Source organism: Nelusetta ayraudi, unplaced genomic scaffold, assembly GCF_046127955.1.
Source record: "Nelusetta ayraudi isolate G7.1 ecotype Tasmania unplaced genomic scaffold, CSIRO-AGI_Nayr_v1 ptg000021l, whole genome shotgun sequence".
Lineage (NCBI taxonomy): Eukaryota > Metazoa > Chordata > Actinopteri > Tetraodontiformes > Monacanthidae > Nelusetta > Nelusetta ayraudi.
Genome location: NW_027466071.1, coordinates 670,294 through 693,812, shown reverse-complemented (window position 1 = coordinate 693,812; position 23,519 = coordinate 670,294). Strand labels below are relative to the sequence as shown.

Here is a 23,519-nt window from a genome sequence, read left to right as displayed (position 1 = left end):
AATCACTAGAAGTTGTCATTCCGGACGATCGATCCATTCACTTAATATTGACCCGTTGAATATACACCACCAGTCAAAAGTTTGGACACACCCTATGAATTGAATGACTATTGACATTGCATTTTCTCACTGAGGGCAGCAAAACTACGTATGAACACACATGGAATTATGTAGGAAACAATAAGTGTCAAATAACTCAAACAGGTTTTATTTTGATATTCTGCAAAAATAGCCACCTGTCATTAAAAGCATATTTTGAGTTATTTAACATACTTTTTCTTTGCTGCATAATTACATATATCTAACTCATATATTTCATGTATTCTGTATCTATCTGTAGAAAATTGTAAAGATAAAAAAAAATTGCATGCGAAGGGGCGTCCAAGCTTTTGACTTAAACAATTGCAAAGAGTTGCAAGCGATGCAATCTGTTCCCACAAAATATAAATCAATCAATCTGTCTCCTCTGTGCAGGTCTCCCAAAAGGAGGCGGTCCAGGTCCCGTTCCAGCTCACGGAAGCGCAAACACCGCAAGAGGTCGCGCTCGCGCTCCCGAGACCGCAAGAGGAAGTCGTCGCGGTCTTACTCCAGCGAGAGACGCGCCAGGGAGCGAGAGAAGGAGCGGCAGAAGAAAGGCCTGCCCCCCATACGATCCAAGACTCTCAGCGGCAAGTCGATGGCTTCAGGATGGTTCCAGTCCACCGTCCCCGCAGATCGCAACGTGAAATAATCTTCTTTTTTTTTTCTCCTTTTGCCGTCTGCTCTCGCGCAGTGTGCAGCACGACACTGTGGGTGGGACAAGTGGACAAGAAAGCCACGCAGCAAGACCTCACCAACTTATTCGAAGAGTTTGGCCAGATCGAGTCAATCAACGTGAGTCTGCCGCCCCTGTTTTCTAGCTCCCTGACTTCCAAATCTAGTTTCCCCTATCGGTGATCAGTGGCAGCATCTTGTTGTTTAACCTTTTTATGTCCCACCTAATGTGATTTGTCTCTCTTTTTCTTTTTTTTTGTGCACTTGCAGATGATTCCTCCCAGAGGCTGCGCCTACATCTGCATGGTGCACAGACAAGATGCGTTCCGCGCACGCCAGAAGCTCAGCACCGGCTCCTTCAAGATCGGCTCCAAAGTCATCAAGGTGCCCCTTCCATTTCTAATTCGATTGTGCTCTCTTTGTGGCTTCCTTTAATGTCATTTTGCAATGACCTTCAGCGGTAATTTTGACATTATTTAGCCCTCCAGTCATGTGAGATGCTACCAGAGATCCGCTCTTAAAAAAAAAAAAAAAATCCACAATTTTGTGTGTTTATGTGCGCGTTGCAGATCGCGTGGGCTCTTAACAAAGGAGTGAAGCAGGAGTACAAGCAGTTCTGGGACGTGGACCTGGGAGTCACTTACATACCCTGGGAGAAGGTCAAACTAGACGACCTGGACGATTTCGCCGAAGGAGGAATCATTGACCAAGAGACTGTTAACGATGGTGAAGAGATATAATCTGAATCTAGAGCCGTGCTTTTCAACCTTTTCTGAGCCACAGCACTTTTTTGTTTTTTACATTGAAAAAAAAATATAAAATGACACTTTTCAGCCTAATAATGACAATATAGTCTCTTAATTTATTGAGACTCACTCAGGGTGAAGCCTGGACCTGTTTAGATCCACATAGAGCTGATATCCTGGGAGGGATTGCAAGAGGAAAATAGGCTTACGTTCCTTTTATTGCTCAGTCACTCAACAATGGACAGCTATATTCTTTTAGACCAATTGAATGAAATTGGGTAATTTTTCACAGCACACCTGACATTATCTCACGGTGCTCTATTGCGCTTCGACACAATGGTTGAAAAACACTGCTCGAGAGCTCGTGACACTCGGTTTAATCAAACCAAAACACGGAAGCCGACAAAGATTCCAGCAGAAAACAATCCACTGGCAGGGAGCTGAATGTTTGTGTTCTTTCTGTCCTCTCTCTCCGCAGAGTGGGAAGCTGCTAAGAACACCGAGGCGGCCAAGGACTCGGCGATCCAGCCAGCAGCCGGCGAGACTGCAGCTGCATCCAACAGCCTGACGGAGACGTACAACCAGCAGGTCGCCATGATGCCTGTGCAGGTACCCAATCTGTTGATGGACGACGGCTCGTCTACTGAATAAAACGCTTTGCAAAAAAACCTCACATGTTCCGTGTGCGTGCGTGTCTCTCCACCAGCTCCCGGTGGCCCAGGCTGTCCCCGGTGCGGTGGGCCTGGTGCCCCCGACCTTTACCATGGGCATCCCTCCCCCAGGGTACGGACCACCGCCCTTCATCAGGGCTGGCTTCAATGCATCGCAGCCTCCACCAGGTACATGATCCTCCTCCTGGTCCCATGTATTAATATCGCACTGTTGTCACCCAGTCATTTATTTATTCATTTTGTGTTGTTTTTTTTTGCTGTGCAGGTTTTATGCAGGCAGCGCAGGCAGGCGTGACATCAGCCACAACATGTGAGTATTTAGGCTGCGATTGCTTTGTTACCAGTTTCTAGTCAATTATCTTTACAACTTTTTACATTGCAGACATCAAATATATGAGCAAGATACATGCAATTATGCAGCAAAGAAAATCACATTAAATAACTCTAAATATGCTTTTTATGAGAGGTGAATTTAAATCTAAAATGTGTTTGCGTTATTTTACACTTTTGTTGTTTACTACGTAATTCCATGTGTGTTCATACGTAGCTTTGATGCCTTCAGTGAGCAACTGCAATGTGCATATGATATGATAAATGCCTTTATCATATGTGCGTGTCCTGCTTGCAGCTCTGGTGCAGCCTCCAGTGGTGACCAGCCAGGACGCGATGAAGGAGTCGCCGTTCGGGGCGATGATTCCTCCGACCACCGCCATCCCCGGGAGCTTCATGGCCTCGGCCATGCCCGGCGCCGGCCTCTTCAACGCGATGGGGGTCCAGCCTCAGCAAGCTGCCGCTGATAAGGCGGCTCAGTCCGCGGACGCCGTGGATGCTGCGGCTGAGCTGGCGCTGCAAGGTAACGCCATCACCGCACTTGACCGTATGTTGCTGCGTTATTTGAATGGGCGACACAGCGGTGCAGTGGTTAGCGCTGCCGCCTCACAGCAAGAAGGTTGTCGGTTCGATTCCCGGGACCTTGCTGTGTGTAGTTTGCACATTCTCCCATGTGTCTGCGTGGGTTCTCTCCGGGTTCTCCGGCTTCCTCCCACAGTCCAGAAACAATGCATGTGAGGTCAACTGGAAACTCCTAATTGTCTGTAGGTGTGTGCGTGAGTGCGAATGGTTGTTGGTCTCTATGTGGCCCCTGGCGGCTTGTCCAGGGTGTCGCCCTGCCTTCGCCCTATGACAGCTGGGAGAGGCTCCAGCAGACCCCTGTGACCCTGAGCTCAGGAATAAGCTGGTACTGAAAATGGATGGGTTGATTTATTTTAATGAATATCTTTCTTTCAATCCTCCCCATGCAGGCATGCAGAATGTGGCGGTCCGCGGTGGGATGGGTCTCCTGGGCATGCACCCGTCCGCCGCCTCCCTGGCCCACCCGCTCCACCAGGCGGGTCTGGCGGGCCAGAGGATGCCCGGCCTCCTGCCGCTGGACGTGCGGCCGGGCCTCCTGCAGCCCGGCGCCGCCGGCAGATTCCCGCTGCTCATGCAGCAGGGGCCCGGGCAGCACGGCGCCGGCCTACTCGACGCCGCCCTGCAGGCCCAGGTCCGCGGTGGGGCCAGGGCTCCCTTCCCCCAGCTGGACCCCTTCAGCAGGACCCCCAACCTGGTGGTTGACAACCTGCCCAAGGTGGAGGACGAGTCGTCCGGGGCCGACGAGGGCAAAGACCAGGACTACCGCTTCCCGCCCATGGAGAAGCAGAGCACGGGCCTTTTGAGGACCCCTCCCCCGGAGCATAGGGACCCCCTTGGCGGCGGTGTTGCGGCTGGAGGTGCAGTGGGACGACCTCCTTTGCTCCAGACCCCTGGGACTCAGCCGGCCAGAAGCAGCCTGGTGGGTCGCCTGCAGGCCCTGGCCGGCTTCACCCCCGACAGCCGCTGGAACCAGGCGAGGGGAGACTTTGACGAGCGGGACGGCATGCGGGGGGGTGGAGCGCAGACCCCCAGCGGGCCCAAAGGCTTCCAGGAGGAGCGGCAGAACTTCCCGGGCCGCTTCGACGGCCGTCCCGGAGCTGCGGGGGTAGGAGCCGGAGCTGCAGCCGCGGCGGCAGCCGCCGGAGGTCCCGGAAGCTCGGGAGCTGCCGGAGGGCCTCAGGCCTGGAGCCGGGCCGGCTCGGCCAGCGCCGGTGGTGCCGCCCCGTTCGACAGCGAGCTGCACCAGGACCTGGACGAGCGACGGCGCCCCCCGTGGGACCGACAGAGAGACCGAGACGAGAGGGACTTTGACTTCCGGCGAGACATGAACGGGAACCGCCACAGCCGAGAGAGAGACCGGGAGCGAGAGAGGGACCGGGACCGCGAGCGAGGCCGGGATCGGGACCGCGACCGCGAGCGGAGCCGCGATCACGACCGGGACCGCGAGCGGGAGCGCGACAAGGAGCGAGACCGGGACCGCGAGCGGGACCGGGAGCGCGGCGGTTGGACGCCCCTCCTCCCCCTGCCCACCCCCCTGCTCCCGACCCCGCCCCTCAACCCCAACCTGGGCGGCCCGGCCAAGATGATGGCACCGCTCAAACTCAACCCGCAGGCGGCGCCACTGCAGCCGCGCTTCCAGTCACCGCTGCTGCCCCAGGCGCCCAGCAAGCCCCCGTCCCTGCTGGGGCCCTGCCCCCCCGCACCCCAGAACCAGAACCAGACCCAGAGCAAGTCCCCGTCCCCACCTCCCGGCAGCCACCACGCAGCGGCAGAACCGACCCCCCTGACTGAAGCCCTTCCCCAGGCCCCGGCGCCGCTCCCGGCCCAGTCGTCCCGGGACCAGGACGGAAGCCCCGCTGCCGAGCCCCCCGCCCAGTCTGTCGAGTCGCCCCCCCTGCAAGCGGAAGCGGCAGCGGCGGCGGTGTCCCCTCCTGCCAGCCCCCCCTCCAGAACCGCCCCCCAGCCCAACACCAACACCCCAGAAGACGGGTCACCCCTAACTGCTGCCGCCAGCCCCCTTGAAGAGACCTCCCTTCCCTCTCTGGAGGAGCAGACAACGAGTCCGCGGCGGGCCGCCTCGCCCGAGCCCCAGTGGGTCAGCAGACCCGGGATGGCGGGCGGCAGCAGCGGCGGCGGCAGCGGCAGTGGCGCCGAGGCTGAGCCCACACCCGAGCCTTCCCCCTGCCCCTCCCCGTCCCCCTCCCCCAACCTCTCCCCAGAGGCTTCTCCCGAGCCGTCCCTGGCGCTCACTCAAGAGTCATCCTCTGATTCTCTGCTCCCTGTAACAGAACCAGAGCAGCAGCAGCAGCAGCATGAGGAGGAGGAGATGGAGGAGGAGGAGATGGAGGAGGAGGAGATGGAGAAGGAGGAGGAGGAGGAGGAGGAGGAGCAGCAGCAGCAGCGTCCTGCCTCCGCTCAGGACGTAGACAGTGATCAGAGTGAGCCGGCGGAGGACGCTGCGAGTCAGCCCGAGCTAGACACTGTCACAGACACTGAGGGGACATAATCATCACTCAGTAGGTAAAAGATCATTTTGTACAGTTGTCTCTTCTTCTCTGTACTCGCAAAAAAAGCAACAACACACCACTACACCGGGGACACGATGACTTCTGACTCACACCAGTTATTGTCCTAACAACCAATAACACAATGATATTTTTAACCTGTCACAGAATACCAGTTGTACTTAAATAGAAGTCTCTTAGCCGATATATCGATAGACTTTTTTTTTTGTCGCTTTGTTTTTCTCCCTCTTTTTAAGTTGTGATCACCAATCCACTCGTTTTAATTAATCTAATCTCGGTGAATTTTATTCGACTGCCTACCAAAATGTTTCAATTGTATATTAGGAAATTGAGCTTTGACCTTCCTATGGAAGAGCGTAACGATTTGTGGCTTTTCTCGGCAACCAGACGGAACGCAGACACACGAAAAGAAAATACTTGAAAACGCGGTCGCTGCCCCCCCCCTCCACACACACACACACACACCTCCATTTCTGACTTTTTTTGCGCCTCTGTCGAAATGCTGCTGCAAAACGTTTTCAAGGAGCGCGTCTGTGGCATCCTACAACGTTTTTTCTAGCGAGACCAGTGCAGCCGCTGACAAATAGGAGGAATAAAAACACTTTTAAATATGAAAACATGGAAATGTACTCCCAGAATAAATGTCTTGTAATTTGTTTCCAATCATTCAGCGAACACAAAACAGAAAAATAACATGCTGGGCGAAGTGGGGAGGGAGGGGGAAAAAAAACAACCGAGAACAGATGGATGTTCTGATGTTGGGTACATATTGTTTTAGTTTGAAATAAACATGCTTTGTTTGTTGAAAACACATGCTTTAGGACTGTTTTCTCACGCAGGACCAGCGGAAAACGTTCAGACTGCTTTGCAGGCTCATACACATGGTGTGCTGTCAACTTAGTCGATTTGATGTTCTTGTAACTCAAGTTGCTGCTAAAACATCTGATCCACAGAGCACTTTGTTGGATGCAAACCGTGGGACTTGTAGTTTTATTTTGTTTGTTTTGTGTTTTTTTTTTTCTTTTTTTTTCTTTTTTAGTCTCGACGACTTCAGCCTGTAAGTTTCCCCTTGAGTTTTTCTCGCTGGGTGACTGTTGAGGACGGGATTGTGCCTTTTTTCTGAATGGATTTGTCGCTACCCAACACTACTGCGTGATGTACACCAGACTGCTGCGTGGATTTGGCTTTTTTTCGGAGAGTGCTATGAACATTGTGCGACCCACGCTCGGGAAATTGACTGGCGAAACCATCCCCCTCGCGGTAGCTGGGCAGTTTGTAAAGCACTCGCGTAGAGGAGAACAAGTCTATATACTCCATCTTTCTGTGCATGCAGGCCTGTAGCCATGTTTTTAACCTTGCTGTCTCTTACTCATTTCATACCTGTAGTGCTTTTTTCTGTTGAGACACATTACTAGAAAATCCATAGCCTGCTTTTCTCTCAGACCAAATGTCAACTACCGGAGTTGTGATGTTGAATAAAAGTTGAAGGTGCGTCAGATTTCTCTCCCCTCCTGCTGTCATGAGTACCGACAAGGGCAGACCTTTCTGCACCCACATCCACACCGAGCGAGACGTAGCTACAACCACAAGACGTCCATGTAGGAAATTAACTTTTACTCATTAATATTAATATTAAATTAAAAAAAAAAAAATCTGGACCCTAGGTCAGGTTTTTATCTGGTACACCCTTTCGGAATTCTAAGAAAACGCCCAGCAGACCTGAGAATAATCAGTCACTGCAGTGAGCTGTATTTGACACCTAGAAATAAAGGTGGAGGAGCGTACCGTAGTTAAGTATTCAACATATTCCCAAACAAAGGATTCTGAAGGGACAATTTAATTAAAAGAAAATTAATTAATTAAATAAAGTCAGCCATCTGGTGCTTACCTCAACAAAAAAGAGGCGAAAGGTGGAGCTGTACCCTTGAGAGGCGCTGAGAGAACTAGGAGAGAATGCCCCCCCGTCAGAAAAAAAAATCTCCAACCTCCATCTCAACCTCCCAGCCAACACTGTAAAAACAGAGAGAGAGAGTGATGCCCAGTCAGCACAAAGTCTTTAAAAAAAATGCACGACTTGCATTCAGGAAACCTAAGTTAGAGAATTCTCCCTGATTACAATACAGTGAAATGCAGTTCACCCGTTTTTGTTTTTTGTTTTTTTGTTGATTTTTTTTAATTGAAAAATTAAATCTCTAAGGATCTAAATGGCTTTTGGCCCCTCAGCTATTAATTGAATTGACTTGATCTTTTCAGCATTGTCAAAAGAGGAATAGATGACGCTGGGTTATAGCGTTGCAGCTGGGACTCCAGATTTGTAGTTTTCAGTTTTCCAAAAGAAGCAATAATACTAACACCCCGTTGTGCCAGCACAGTGCCCGTCACACCACACCAGTACACAAACCCCTTGTGCGAATGTCAGTGCGGTCTGGCTCTGTTTTTTTTTTTTTTTTGCACCGTGGGGAATTGCGAGGCAGTAAAAATCCAAGCTTAAAATATGGATCAGTTTGTTCCATGTAATGACGCTTTTATGTTTCTTTGTTCTGCTCCTAAAAGGCCTTTGGCAGGCAGTGTGCTTCAGCCTCCCGCTGACCCTCCCTGCACCAAGCTGTGACACGCTCGCCCTTTGAATCCCCCCCGTATTCCACCCCTATGACCGGCCCGTGATATTTATTGCCATTTTCATGTCCAAAAAAACCCCCCCACACAATTAATCACTTACATTGCCAACTGCTGCTGTTCCGTACTTGTCTAATTTTAGCTTTTTGCTGAGACGTTTGCGCTTCTTCCTTCAGAACTCACTGGCTGGAGCACAGTGGGCCTGACCTTTAGCGAAGGATTACTGCTCACATGGTAACTAATGAGAGCAGCTAAACCACAGTGGCAGTGGGGTTCTTAATGATCCACCGCTCGTACCCCCTCTGTAGGTCAGAACTTCCTGCTGTGAGAAGCCCCATTAAGATTAATCGTGATCCGAGATCCTTGCCTGAAAATAATTAGCACGTGTCTGGGAATCGTAAATCCACGTCGAGTCAAAAAATAAAAATTAACATTTACAACCCCAATGTGCAAATTGCCCTGTTAGAAGGAAATGTTGGGATTAGTTCTGGTAATGGTCGGGCAAGAAATTCATTACAGCAAGCGTCATTTCTGCCGTCTTTGGCGCCACTACCGCATCTGACCACTGGAGGTCAGTGTGGCACTGCAGCGGCGGCAGCGGAGGTTTGCGACAGCTCCGCAGTGCGCTCGCCTCTTTTCACCTTCCACGTTTTCTCCCCGAGAGAGGGAGAGAGAGAGAGAAACAAATAAAGCCCGTCAGAGTCTAGCCAGTCGTGAGAGTCCTCCTCTCCAAACAAACCGCAGGCTCGGCAGACGAAGGAAACGATAAGGGCGTGAAACATTTGCTGCCGCGTGAGATGAGACGACTCTACCAGATATCGTCTTTCTGAACCCGTTTCAGATCGATACCGGCGTGCCGTCATAAACGGAATCGAGGTCCTTTTTTTGAGGGGGGGGGTACCTAGCCTGTTTTTATTTTTTGCGCGCCTTCGCCCATAGCTGCACTCCTAATTGATTGCAGCTATTGACCAGGGCCACGGCGAGACACCCAGAGATGCTGTTCTCAGAAGGGTGGAGCCTGTGCCCGGCGGGGCGGAGGGGCACCGAGCGAGGCCATCTGTCTTCCGTCCGCATGGTACTGCGGCGGAGGGATCCCCTATCTCGGCGCACACACTCGGCAGCCGCCGTAATTACTCACCACCCTTGGAGTGTGTGTGAGTGTGTTTCCTCTGTCTGGCTCCACAGTTATCAGAGCCAGCAGACTCTGAAGGAGGCGGGACCGCGCGTCTCACCCAGAAACTTTTGGTCTGTGTGGCCAACACTTTGCTGGTTAGTTGGCATGGAGGGAGGGCGGCCGGTCAAGGACGGTCAAGGTCGGCGCAGGAGTCGCCCTCTTGGTCGCCAGCGCTGTGAAATCCACATTATACCTGTTTTTCAGACGTATAAACATTGGGAAATGTTCTTATCTCCCATTGCTTGGTTTCTAGCCTTCGAGTCCCGCCAATTTTTCCCTGTTTCCGGATCTTTATTTTTCATCCCCGACTACATGGCACGGTTAATTACCTTAAAATACTCTATAGAGCTCCAGGAAGCAGCATATTTAGACTTCAGTAAGCAAAAATATTGGACGTGTTGTATGCCTGCGGTTCAGTGGCTTTCTGCGCAACGAATTGCAAGTGGAGCAATTTTTGTTCAGGATTTAACGAAAAATATGCAAAATATCTCACGTTAAAGCTTCTTAAAAACCGCATGTCGTGCTTAAGACCCATTGTTCGGGAATGAGCCGGCCAATGAGGTCGCATATATTTGTTGCTGGCTATCCTCAGCCAGGAAATGAACCTCCTTCATCAGAGTTGTCGAATGAATGGATGAAATAACCCGTAAAATAACCCACACTCGCCATCCGCTTGAGTGAAAAATTGGAGACAATATTACGCAACGGTAAAATAGGCTGGGGGGGGAAGCGCGTGGCTGCTTCTTTGCTGAAGTCTTTGGTTCGTCCTTTGTTTCGTCTCAACGCCAAAAGGCCCACAGTGGAAATGAGCCGTAGGGCTTCCTGCTTTAAACCTCGAGACTTCAGTAAATTTGTGTTCATGTGTACGCCTCATTTGTAGCGCCTCAAGAACTGATGATCATATCCACTTTTTCTTTTGAAGACGTTTCAAATAGTTTCTTTGAATCTGCGCCGAAATGTTAGATCAAATGAAGTGAAAGGTCGTTTTCATCGACGGAAGGATCTGCAAGCTAATTCAATGGCTACTTTTGGACTTCCTGGTCAACCGCTAGTTGGTTCTATTTGTTGTTTTTTTTTTAATTATTATTTTTTTCAAAAACTACATACAGACGTGTATTTGTGATGCAGGCCGCCAGGAGTGAGCATTTGTCCAATCCAGGCGGCAACAAATCCAGACACGTCTTTGGATTGTGCACTTGAACGCTGCCCCACTTTAGGGTTCTTTGAAGGGTAGCAAGGGGCCTAATTTTGTTTTCAACCGTTATGAGTGCGTTACTCTTCAACCTCTCTCGGGACGTTAAAAAAAGAAGAAAGTGTTTAGTCTCTCTCTCTCTCTCTCTCTCTCTCTCTCTCTCTCTCTCTTCCTTTTAACCACGTCGGAAACAGGATGGAAAAAAAGCGCCCATTTGCACGAGTCGTTGTGTTTAGACGCACGCGTGTGTGTTTGTGCGTCGTGAGTGTTATCTGTGGCCTACACGCCCCGTCACTGAATGGCCCTCCTTTAAACTCCACTCTTTTTGGCGGCTCTTGGCTGTGTGTCAGCGGTGACACAATGCGGCACTGCGGAATTAAGCTCATTAGTGCGAACACGGTGGCGTGTGACTGCCCGCTCGCTCATCCGCTGCCGTTGTCCCGCCCTCGTCGGCCCTGTTGGTGGCCTCCGTCGGGAAGCGAAGGGATACGTTCGATTTTGGAGAAAGGAAAAATTCATCTTTGATCTGAAGATCCCACGTTATGCAGAATTCACTTCAGCGTCCAGACCGAGCTTTTTGACTGGTGGGGGCCACAATGGGTTCTAAAATTCAACAGAGGGGGGCCGGAGCAGCAGCAGATGGACGATGGAGTGTTTTGGTGACCCACCTCATAGGAGCAAAGATATATCATGGGATATGTAGAAAACATGTGCTTTAATGTCAAGCTGCTGCTGGGTGTCTGGCTGCCAGGCGGGTGATTGGGAATTGTTGGAATGAGGTCCAAAATTTCAGACAGTGTGAGGCCTCCATGAACATGAGTCGTCTTCTTCTTCTTCTTCTTCTTCTTCTTCTTCTTCTTCTTCTTCTTCTTCTTCATCATTCTCTTCTTCTTCTTCTTCTTCTTCTTCTTCTTCTTCTTCTTCTTCTCCGTTCTCTTCTTCTCCCTCTTCCACTGATCATTGCCTCTCGTGGACTTCCTGCAGTACCGATGTGAAAATTGATAGAAAACGTGACCTTCATGGCCCGCCGTGCGTTCGTGTGCGCTGCGAGATGGTGTGGGAATGGGGTTGCTGAGTAAAAGTGTGTGTGTGTGTGTGTGTGTGTGTGTGTGTGTGTGTGTGTGTGTGTGTGTGTGTGTGTGTGTGTGTGTGTGTGTGTGTGTGTGTGTGAGTGAAGTGAGTGAAAGAGAGCGCGTGACTGACAGTGCGGCACATTGTGCCTGAAAATGAGCGGAAGGCTGAAATGCACTGGGGGGGACAAACCGAGGATGCCGCTGTCAGTCTCACACGTGGAAATAAAGGCTTGAAACATTTTTCTGACAAAAAGCAAACAAAAAAAAAAAACTGTTTTCCAGTCGTGCGTCCTCGCGTTCCTGCACACTCGGCTACTGTAGGTGCGCGACGACAGCCACATCAAATATCTATCTATCTGTCTAGGATGCACCTTATAACAAGATGTGGTAATTCCGGTCTGACTCAGCTCCTTCCTGCAGGTGTGACACCTGGTTTGCGATGTAGACGAGCCTCAGTTGTCTCCCTGTTGAGTGTTTTTGCCCCGCAACCTTCTTCTGTTGTCTGACTGGGTTTGTTTACGGCGGCGAGACGAAGGTGCCACCCCCCCCCGGCCCCCCCCCACACGCACCCTCCCTCCCCCACACAGCCCACATCTAGAGACGGAGCAGACACAGTCTCTCTCATTCAGGACGGAGGGAATTCCCGACTCGCCGCAGTCGTGCAGGCAGACGGGGGGGGGGGGGGGGGGCTGAGTTCAGACATTCAAAGGGACGTTCAGGATCGTCAACTCCCCCTGTGTTGTGTTCTGCTGCTTTGAGTCCTTTTTGTCGAATAAAAGACGTTCAATAACTCTAAATATGCTTTTTATGAACGGTGGCTATTCTGAGGATGTGTGTTCATACGTCCTTTTGATGCCTTCAGTGAGAAACTGCAATGTCATTTGTCATGAGAATGAAAGAAAAGACATTCAATTCATAGGGCGTGTCCAAACTTTTCACTGGTACGTTAGAAAAAGAACTTTATGGTTGAAAAAAGTGTCGTAGTTTGAGCGGACCACAGTTGGTTTACTGGATGCCCCTTCCTGTTGTGTTTTATTTGCGGGACTGTGTATTGAACGTTGCCTTACTGAGGAGTGGGGGGTGGGCTTGAGGTGGTGAACCAACCAGCCGGCTCGTACATTAGCTTTGAAAGGGGATGGTGAGCTAATGCCCTTTTGGCGAGGAGTTAACCCCGATCTGAGGAGCTTTAAACGTCCCTCCTGTTGCTCCTCCAATCTGTCCAGTGTGTGTGTGTGTGTGTGTGTGTGTGTGTCTCAGTATCACCCAGGAGGGTTCCCCTGTCACCCCCACTGACTCAGGATTAAACATTCATGATCATGTTTATTAATGGCCAGCAGGCCCGCAGTGACTTTGCCGAGCTGTTGCACGCACACACGTGCACGTTTCCGCTCTCTCTCTCATCTTTTCCCACACATTTTTTTTTTTCACCCATCCTAGTCTTTTCATCCTATACACACACACACACACACACACACACACTTGAAGATGCATACACACACAGAGAGAAAACACACTCCAGTGTAAATGTGGATCACTTGAATGGTCTGAACCCGTCCTGAAGGGGGGGGGGGCGTGACACAGGGATGGATGGATGGATGGAGGGAGGGATGGATGGAGGGATGGAGGGAGGGAGGGCGTTGCTGTGGCCAGCAGTGACAGGCGGCCCCAGCAGAGAGCCCGGCGTGACAGGACCTGTCTGTGGCAGATGTCACTGGCGTGTGTGTGTGTGTGTGTGTGTGTGTGTGTGTGTGTGTGTGTGTGTGTGTGTGTGTGTGTGTGTGCGTGCGTGCGTGTTGTCAGGCCTGAGGACTTATAGAGAGGCTGCAGACAAAATGATAAACAAACACACCGGTTCATTTAAAAACAGATGAAGCTCCCATGAAGCTTTTTTTCCCCCTAACCTTCCTGTCTGTCTGTCTGTCTGCCGCCCCCACCCCCCCACCCCCCCACCTCCTCTCCCCTCCCTCGGCCTCCCCGCCCGCCGCTCCTCTCTGGGATGATTTGTCCTCTTTTGATACGGGGGAGCGATGCACCCTGAGCCGTGCAGTCCCCGCAAATGAAATGACAAACGAGTGACGAGCGGCGAAGCGCTGACGCGGTCCTCCTCCTCCTCCTCCTCCTCTCGCTCCTCCTCCTCCTCCTCCTCCGCGCAGCGCCGCCGCCATCTGATTCCACATCCATTCTCACTCCTCCCCTCCTCCACCCCCCCCACCCTTTATTACACCCCTGCTCGCCTCCCTCCTCCTCTTCCTCCCCAGTTCCTTCGGTCTACTCCCCTCCCTCCCTCGCTCCCCCCCTCCTCCTCTCTCTTTTTCCCTCCTCCTCTCATCCCTCTTTCCATCCCTTCTTATTGCTTCCCTCCCTGGCGGAGCGTGTCGCAGCCTCGCCCGCACACCTCCTCTGAACCGCTGCCCCCCGTAATGAAACCCAGCCAGAGTGAGACTGGAAGAGGGAGGGAGCGACTGGCGGAGGGAGGGAGGAGAGTTTTATTGGTCCGATTTACATTGTGTGTGGAGAGGCTGCAAATTACCCTTCAGAACCCGAATGGAGTTGAATAAATGTCGTTTTTTTCCCGCAAGGACATCGCCAATTAGCCGCTGCGGACCGTTGGAAGAAAGGCAAACGCGGACTTTTCATTTTGATATATTTGGCACACGAGCCGAAAAAGTCACTTCCAGCCGTTGGGAGGGTTGGAGGTGTTTGTGAAGTTCAACTCTTTTTACCGTGTGGTTGTTTCATCCACGTGGACTCTAGTTGGTGCAGTGGTTAGTCGGCACTGCTGCCGTGGGTTCAATACAGCCTATAGCAGCAGCGGCAGGTTGCAGTGATGGGTTTGTGCGAGGGTCTGCTTCAACGTCAGTCCACACTGACCTCTACTGACCCATGGATTCATTTTCTACTTCTTCTTCTTCTTCTGTGCAAGAGTTTTATGCATATGCTCCATTCGCTGTCCAGGAATATCGAGTAGTGGAAAAAAAGTTTTCAGGCACCCTTTACTCAATTTCAATTATTGTCATTAAATGTTTGCCAGATATTTTTTTTGTGTGTTTCCAAAGGTTTGGCTGCATCGGAGGCACAAATAAAAAGTTGTTTCTCCTTAATAAGGCAAAATAAGAAAACTCCATGTGGGTAAATTTTGGCCACTGCACTAAATCAAACTTGGAGACATACAAATGAATTATTAGCGCCATACTGTACATCACAAATGCAGCCGTCCAGAAGCTTCTGCAACGATTTAAGCCGTTTCCTTCGGACCAATGCGTTCCTCGACGCAACGAATTAAAACGAGAAAAGAAATCGATGGTTTCAGGGCCTCGGCGTCGCTCTCAGTGGTTGATGTTTCTTCGGAGTCGTCCCTGAGTCGGGAACGTGCATGGCCGAGGCTGCCGGAGACGGCGAGAGCTTGTAAAGTATAATTCGATACAACGTCCCAGCCGGGAAGGCTACCTCTGTTTATGTTTGGGGGCAGGGAGAGGATGAGTCAGAGAAGTCATGCAACTTTGAAGAGAGTGATTTCAAAGTAAGAGGGGGATGCAGCTCCACTGAGGAAGCTGAAAGTCAGAGGGGAGTCTGGGAGGGGGTGGGGGGGTCGGTCACCAGTGAGATGAAGGCGGGCGCAGCACAGGGCTTTGACGGGCTGAAGGAGTGAGGCGTCTCTGATGCCACCTCTCTTCCCCCCCCCCATCCCTTCATCGCCTCTTTGGACACCAGGGAGAAAATGAGAAACAGGAACCCTGTGGTCGCCGATCTCGCAGGGCCCACGACTCAGGAAGGTCGGCCCAGTCGGACCACCGTAGGGGGCGGAGACAGGGCGCAGGACTAAAGGCCGGGGGGAGGGGACGGCAAAGGATGGGATTCTGTGTATATAGGAAAAGAACAGAACCTGTGTCAGTGCCATTCTGCCCTCTCAAAGCGGAAATCTTTACGCCTATCTGTGTCTCTGTCTGTCTGTCTGTCTGTCTGTCAATCAACTTGCTGCACTTGAAACGTAACCAGATCTGCAGATCTGTCCATGATGCTGAGACACCAAATGCTTTCATGCAGTCGACTTTAAAAAAAAAATCGAATGTATATTTATTTTTAAGAGCGTTTTGTTCCGTACCAGCAGCCAGCTGGTCCAGCTACCAGCAGCGAGCAGGTAGAGCGACATCAGTCCCAAGTTTGGGACGTGGACAAAATAGCTTCTTCAAATAAAGCAACTGCCATCACCACATCATCGCATTGTAATTACAAGGTCAGCCGCGGAGGCAGAGGAGGACGTGGCAGTTAGTGGTGTGAGTCAGCTGCTAAAAAGGCTCGGCTGCTCACTTTTTTTCTTTTTTCTTTTTTAAATGTGGTTTTATATTATAGACTCATAGGAAGCGGATTCATAGTTTTTGTTTGAAAGGTCTCTTTCTCTGTTACTTTTTTTTCAGTTTTTTTTCCCAGACACATCTGCTGTTCTGTTCATCCGACGTGGAAAGTAGAGAATCGGCTTCACATTGTTCAACCAGGCTGGAAGCAAATTTACATAACAGAATTTTTAAAAATATACTTTTTTTATCGTATTGTTTTTTTTTTTTTTTAATAGTACGAATGCTTGCCATCATCACATCATAAAACTTTTGAAATTAAAGGTCCGACATTATGCAAAATGTAATGTTTTCTGACAGTATGTGATCATCGTCATATGTATGTGTGTTTAGTATGTGACAACAATTTGTTGAGATGGCAGTACTAATTTGTTTAAAGCACACACACCATTGAGAAATGATGTGCTTCAACGGACAATTCTTGGGGGAAAGAGCCCTTTGTGACATCACAATGGCACTACGGTACATCTCTAGAGGTAGTGACAGCGACACCAGCTGGCGGGGGTCAGAACATGTAGAGAGGACAACAGAGCTTCAGTTACAGAGGGGGGCAAAAAAATGTGGGACTGTCGTTGGCGATAAAGAACGATATTTTCCAGCATTGGCTAGGAAGGTGGAAGGAGCTATTATTTTTATTTTATTTATTTTTTTGGCAATTACTTCAACGCATCCACACCCACGTCGCTTTTAGAGGAGAAAAAAAAAACAGCAAAGACCACCTGCTTCGAAATGGAAAGGTGTCAGTTTTTTTTCCCTTTTGCTCACATAAAATCCCCCTCACGTCAAGAACTGAAATAGTCGGGTGTTAATTACAACCCAGCTGACCTTTGCTAAAGTTCATGCGTGCCTGTTTACAGTGTCTCAGGTCTCCACTGGGTCTCATTGAGACATTTTTTTTCCTTTTTTTTGTTTTAGCAAGCACGGCGACACATGCCAGGTATTCCGTTCGTAACACGTCTGACTCGGGTTTCCCCCTCAGATTTAATACTATTACATACACGGGTCATTACGGTACTTCAGAATATTTTACAGACTAAGATAATAAGTGATCCTGAGTCATTTTACGACCTCTCACTGGCAGTGCCAGGATCCATAAACAGGCCATAACTGCTTTCCCCCCACAGTTGTGTCTCCTTGTTTTGTTTTGTAATAAAAAGGGGGTTTCGAACCAGTTTATTGCATGGAGAGGAAGTTTAAAATAATAAAACCGCTTCAGTGCATTCTATACATATTTGTCCAATTTGTTAGACCAGCTCAAACTATTTTAAGAAAAAAAAAAGTCACACATTGTTGTATTTAATCTTTAAAGGTCCAGTGTTGTAAAAAATTTTAAGGAAGCCTGGTATTTAAGATCGCCCACCCGAGAGCGTGTTTAGTTCACTGTCAGGTGGGCCTCCTTAAAGAAATGGCAGCGCAAGATGGAAGCTTACTCGGAGCAAGACCCTTATTGCGCTGTGTGTATTCTTATATATGTTAGAACCATTCTTAGGGTAGGAAAACCAAGTCACTGTTATTGTACTGCAAGGGCACACTGTCATGAATGTATATACGGGCGGTACGTAAAGCTTTCATCAATATACAATTAGAAATCAAGCCAGATTTTCCACTTTAAGAACACACGCTTTGAGTGAGTTGCCTTCATTTCTCAACTTTAAGGTTCAGTTTCTCCACAGTCCCATCCAACGGCATTGGCAGGAACGCCCCTTTACACTGAAAAAAATTCAGGTCAACAAAGTCTCCTTGGATAACCCCGTGGTCTACGTGTCATGCACGTGAGCTGTGCGTTACACTGTTTACTCCCTCCTAAATATTGTGTTTGTGGAATTGAACCATTTAGCTCCTCTCACGCACATGTCGTGCGTTGTTGTCCAGCGAGGGCTGATAAAAAACGCACAACGCCCGGCGGCCGACACTTCACGCTCCACATCGTGCGGCGTCGACGCGCGAACGTCGTCGCCGCCGCCGCAGTCGCGCCGTCGTTCCTCCCCACATATTCTACCGGCGGCCGAGGCGACGGGAACAAACCACCGTCCATCTGTGTGTTGGCTCTTTGAAGAGCGGCGGCATAAAAACCCCCGCAATTAAATCGAGAGGCCGTTAACACGAGCACTAACTCTTGATTCCCGCACAATGGCGCAGATGGCGTCAAGCTGGAGCGATAACGCCGGCAATTTCCTTTTGCGTTTTTTAATGCGAGCCGGTCAGCGGGGTTAAACACCCAACGACGCAACAGTTGTTCCTCCCTCACATTTTGGAAAACAAAGACACGAAGGAGCTCCGCCCACCGCGGGTGGGAAGGAACAAGGCACAAATATTTCGCTACTGTACTTATGTCGATTTTTCAGGTATTTCTACTTTACTTGAGTATTCATTTTTCTTTTTTTCTATTGCCTTTGGGGTTTTTAAGATACAAATTCTGTCGTAATTGACTTAATATTTTTTAGTTGTTTGAACTATGCTGTTGTGTAGTTAAGTATGAAAATGGATCATATTTTAGAGAGAGATTATTTTATCCAAAAGCCGAGGTTTGGGGTCACTGTTCAATACGTTTTTAATATAGAGAATAATATACATGCAGAAAATAATCATTGGTGTTGTCAAAAGTGTCAACGTCCAATAAGAGCTTATTTTGTTCATTACTATCACTGATTTTTTCACAGTTTGCATTTGAAAAAGAAAAAGATCTATAGTATTGAGAGCAGCAAAGCTGATCCAGATGGTCTTGTGAGACCTCTGGGAAGTACAGAATGTGAATACTTTTGCCACCTCTGTCTGCCACACAGCGACACGACTCCCCAAGGGGATATTAAAAACGGCTTAGGAGCCTAAAACGCTAACTTGGAAATCCAAGTTCCTGGCACACGCACAACTGATCCATTGTTACCGGGGTTTGCCCTCCACAAGTCCTGTAAACAAACCGGTCCAGACAGGTGATGCTGGCTGGCTGGCTGGCTGGCTGGGTATCAGCTTTCATTAACAGCTCCAGGTCATTCATTTCCCACTTTGCCTTAAAGTTGAGCTAGCACACGGACGACGGGCTCTCCCATTGCGTTAATTTCACGAGGAAGGAAGGAGCAGCTGACTGCTTGCAATTAGGAAGGTGAAGTTAGCGGATTTTAACGGGGTTGTTTTTTTTTTTTTATTCTCTTTTTTTTTACAGACTGGTGTCGCGTCCCGTTCACACGGGTGTGAAAGTGTTTCTCAGCGGGGAGCAAAGAGATAATAGGTGTGGGAATGTTAGCAGGTCTGTGAAGGCCATTGCTGAAGTCCTAATGGAGCAATAAGAGCCCCATTTGCTCCTAACGCATGTTGTCCTGGTGTTGGAATCCACAAAAGAAAATTCAGGTCACATAGCGGAGCGGTTCGGCGGTCGTTCCAAGAGTTAAAAAGAAGAAGAAGAAGAAGAAGAAAAAAGTAATGAGGTGGTTGGATGCTGTTGCAATTAAAGAACGTAATTAACGCGTCTCTTGCCTTTAACCTCCGCGATGCTTGTTTTCACTGTCTGCCGCCCTTATTGGATTAGAATTAGCTGTTTGTGAGTGCTTGCAACCCATTACAAATCACATGACACTTTAGAGAGATTTATTGCATTTGACTCATTGGAATCAGCCTTCACTAACTTAAGGTCTCTGGTATTGTAATGCAGTTTGCGTAATGAGGACAGCGAGACACGCCGTGGTTTACTACTGTATCTGGGCTCAGACTCAGGGACGAGATTCCGATGGTATGAAAACCTGAAAGGACCAACATTTAAAATGTTGCTACGTACAGAACTATTGGCCACGTGTTGACTGTGCGTGGACCATGTTAATGTGTGCGTGTCTGTATATTCTTCCTTCCCGCACCCCAACACCGGCGCTCACTGCCAATGAGAGCACAGCCTGATTAAATGGTCGCATGCGTTCACAGCACAGGAAGGCAAAACAATATACAACAGCAATGAGACATTGTCACAGTTGCGATATCATCCACAGGACGACACTGCTGCAGTAGTGGCGGCACTTCAGGCGGTCTCTTTTCTCGTTCTGATCCGATTGAATTGTTTCACACTGACGGATCAGACTGAAACATCTGCTCAATCTGCAGGAGCAGTTTAATGGAAGAATTTAGTCCTGTTGAAAGTCAAGCTGTGGTGTTAGAAACCGGTGAATAGCTCATGACTGTTGGCGTCTAAAAACCCACTTTGAATGTGGCCAGATGACCGCTTGTGTTTACCCACCCTCGCCCCCTGCTTCCCCCGCCCCCTCTGGCTCACGTCACTTTCATTAGAAACTGAGAGCAATTCCGGGCTGCTGTAACCACAGTCAAGCTCCATTCGTTCGCTATCTCGCTGGCTGGCCTGAGCTAATGTTCTGCGTTTAAAAGCTACTCCCAACACGTGCATTTTTTTTTTTTTTTTTTTTTTACCCCCCTTGAATGAGACCCGTCTAAATGCATTTTAATGAACCGGGGTGACTGTTTTACCGTTGTATACTACGGTTGTGGTCAGCATTTTGAAACAAAACAAAGAAACAGCGCAACACAAACGGTGGCTGTAATGCATTTTTCTCCTCATTCTCTCTCCAACTCCACTCCGTGATAACCCCATTAAAAGTGTTTTCTCTGGATTCCCCTCAGCCGGCCTCCGGCGGCAGCTCTTCCCTGTCGCACCCGTCTGACCGGCGGTGGAGAGATTGGAAGCAGCTTAAGTTGTCACAGCTCGAAGCAACAGACGGGCCAGCACTCCTCAGCCGGCCGGCCGGCCAGCCGGTGGAGGACGAGGCCTGTCCGCCGCTGATCGCTCTTTCATAGAGCCGTCCTCTCCTCCTATGCTGTCGCTCAATCATTTTTATCTTCTCCTCTCCTTTCATGCCGGCCGCCTGCGTCCTCTCAGCTTGTGTCGTTAGTCCAGTCGGCCCTGGTTCCGGAGTTGTGCGCGTTTCACGATGGATGAATTTTAAGAAGGAGGCCCAACGTCGCGCTGGCCAAACTGTCAGATTTGCTCTTGCCGTGCCCCCCCCCGCCCCCCCTGCTTTCCCCCACGTTTTTTTTTTAAGGAAAAGCAATTATCTTGTCAGTCACTGAAAATTCGCTCCTACAGCCGGAGAAAATGTAGGTGGCCAGTGTTGCCCGTGTGGAAAAGGGTTTAAAAGGTCCCCGCTGACTCAAGCGTCGAGTTGAAATGGACAAAGAAATGATTGTAGATGACTGAGTGTGGCTCTGTCAACACAGCAGCCAGAAGACATTAAAGATTAAAAAAGGAAAAACAAAACAAAACTATAGAACTGTTTCATGCGACAGACACATGGCCACGCCCCCCCCCCCCCCCAAGTTTATCAAACAACAATGACAAATAGGCTTCGACTGATGCAATACACCACAAACACTGTAAATACAACTTTTCATTGTATGGTACACAGTCAAACTGCTGGGAGTTTTGTTTTTTTGTTTTTTAGATGGGGTGGTGGTGTGAGATGAATGCCCCGCCTCTTTTATGGCATGATCATTTAGAACTCAAAGTAAAGTGCATTACTTTAAAGAAAAAGCCTATACTTTGGATTTATTTTTGGAACCTTGTGTGGCAGATTAAACGCGAGTCAAGTTAGACACTAGTCAGTTTCTCGCCACCTGAACCCCCCCCTCTCACCCCCACCCCCGGACTGATTTGTTTCTCTACTTGGGATTTAACGACTCTGGCCGTGCAGGTGATGTCTCAAAACTTCAATATAATTTACTTTGGCAGTCCTTCCTCCGTTTCGTGCCTTTCGCTATCAGCTTCTTGTGATTATTCCTTTGTGCTGTAACACACAGGCTGTGGGGCTGGTTCTTGAACAAGCTGCCATTAAGATGGTAGATAGTTTCTGGTAGCCAACCTCATTTTGTTTACCCTGTTATCATGTTTTTCAGTTTAGAATGAATCCGTTTCAGGAACAGCAGTGGCCTCAACATAAAAGGGCGAACTCCTAAATCCTTTTTTTTTTTGGATTTTTGTCTTCTGGTCTGTTGTTCAGATGAGGTGGTCTTAATCCTTTGGCCACGCATGCACGTGCACCCTGAAAACCCTGATTCGACTCCTCACACCGTTGCACCTCTGTGTGAGTTTCCTCACCTAGAACCAAACTAATCTTGAGCTCACGAGTCCCTGGAGCTCCCTGACGGCACACACAAAAGGGACTGGCCGCACCAAGAAAGGTAGAGCAACAAAGACGACCATACGTTTATTGTTTTAAAGAAGTCTTTTTTTTTAGGTGGTGGAATGTGCACCTCCATTTTGAAAGTAGTAGCGGTAAACGAAACCTCTTGTTGCAAAATCCAGTTGAATATTAATGGGAGTTTAATGGGGAAACCCGACAGGATGATCAATTTATCGCGTGTGTGCATAGTATGTATACATGCACCTATATATAACAGGGAAGCTTATCACGAAATTAGAGGGGGAGAAAAGTTGTTGGGTGAAACGTGCTGTCTTTATTAAAACTATAATTGATGTTTGCCAAGACATCAAACTCACGTTGAATATTTGGAATAAAAGACCAAAATCTGCCCCAAAAAACGATGGCAACAGCACAGTGCTGGGTTCTCTAATCTCTCAGTTGTCTGATTTCATGAACCCATGCCTCTCAGTCTCACCTCTCTGTCTCCATGCAGTGGTCAGTAAGTCATCATTAGTCACTTAAACCACCGATCATCACCATCCGCGTCCCAGCTTGTCCTCAGGGCAACTTTTGCAAAAATGCTCCTTTTCATGAGTGTAAATGCTCCCATTGCTACAGTTACAGTCACCCCTCTTGTTGTGGATGGTCCACTTAACCCAGCATGCGGCCAACAGCTCTGTCGCTAGACATACATGGTCGATTCTAACAACCTGCGCCATTTACTAGAATTTCTTTCCACAAAGTGGTAATGAGCAGTTCTCGTAGACGGCCTCCGCTTTGACAGATTCGTTCAAAACAGCAATTTTTTTCGGCTCTTCTCCTTACAGTGAAAGCTTCTGGGGCTCGCTAATGAAATCACACGTACACGAAGGTAAATCACGGCCTTTAAGTGCTCCCGTCTGCCCTCTAGAGACCCCAATAACACTGGCGTGAGTGGTTGGCTGTCTGCGACACGTCCAGCCGTTGCCGTTATTGATTTCTCATTAGTTAGCTCCAGGATGTCTGCAAGCTATCAACCCGGATCAGATCCGTCATGTTCAATTAAAAGCTTTTGCAGCAGCCCCTCTCTATACCTTATCTTCACTCTATTCCCTCCCGAGGCTAAAGATTTCCTTTGTCTATTGTGTGATCTGCTGCGGTCGCTCTCTCCGCTCAGCGGACCCGGATGCTTTAATGTCCACCTGCTGTTTCCAGAGGAAAGGTGTAAAGAGTTTTCTGGAGGTGTGGCATGAGTCTGATTGCAGCCTGTCCTTTTGTTGTTCGCACACGCCTGATGGAAAAAAAGGCTTCCCCCTGTGCTACCAGATACCATACCGGGCAAAAAAAATCTTCGCCGGCAGGTAGAACGCACAAATGATCGCACAAACGAGC

The 23,519-nt window shown here is 49.2% G+C and overlaps 2 protein-coding genes across 5 annotated transcripts in view; both read left to right on the top strand.

Moving 5' to 3' along the window:
• Window positions 1–23,519, top strand: part of scaf8 (SR-related CTD-associated factor 8) — a 54,512-nt gene that overhangs the window by 19,140 nt on the left and 11,853 nt on the right. For 3 of the 4 annotated variants that reach the window (XM_076027508.1, XM_076027510.1, XM_076027509.1), the window contains exons 12-20: window positions 475–668; window positions 773–873; window positions 1,024–1,137; window positions 1,323–1,479; window positions 1,978–2,108; window positions 2,206–2,338; window positions 2,436–2,480; window positions 2,799–3,023; window positions 3,472–7,105. In XM_076027508.1, the coding sequence (XP_075883623.1) occupies window positions 475–668; window positions 773–873; window positions 1,024–1,137; window positions 1,323–1,479; window positions 1,978–2,108; window positions 2,206–2,338; window positions 2,436–2,480; window positions 2,799–3,023; window positions 3,472–5,588 (3,217 nt within the window). In that variant the 3' untranslated portion in view covers window positions 5,589–7,105. Of the gene's footprint in view, window positions 1–474; window positions 669–772; window positions 874–1,023; window positions 1,138–1,322; window positions 1,480–1,977; window positions 2,109–2,205; window positions 2,339–2,435; window positions 2,481–2,798; window positions 3,024–3,471; window positions 7,106–22,004; window positions 22,186–23,519 lie in introns of those variants that run through there. The other variant, XR_012926768.1, reaches the window with a different exon arrangement.
• Window positions 21,675–23,519, top strand: part of tiam2a (TIAM Rac1 associated GEF 2a) — an 81,257-nt gene continuing 79,412 nt past the window's right edge. The window contains exon 1 of the mRNA XM_076027501.1: window positions 21,675–21,698. The gene's annotated coding sequence lies outside the window, so the exon portion shown is untranslated. The remainder of the gene's footprint in view (window positions 21,699–23,519) is intronic.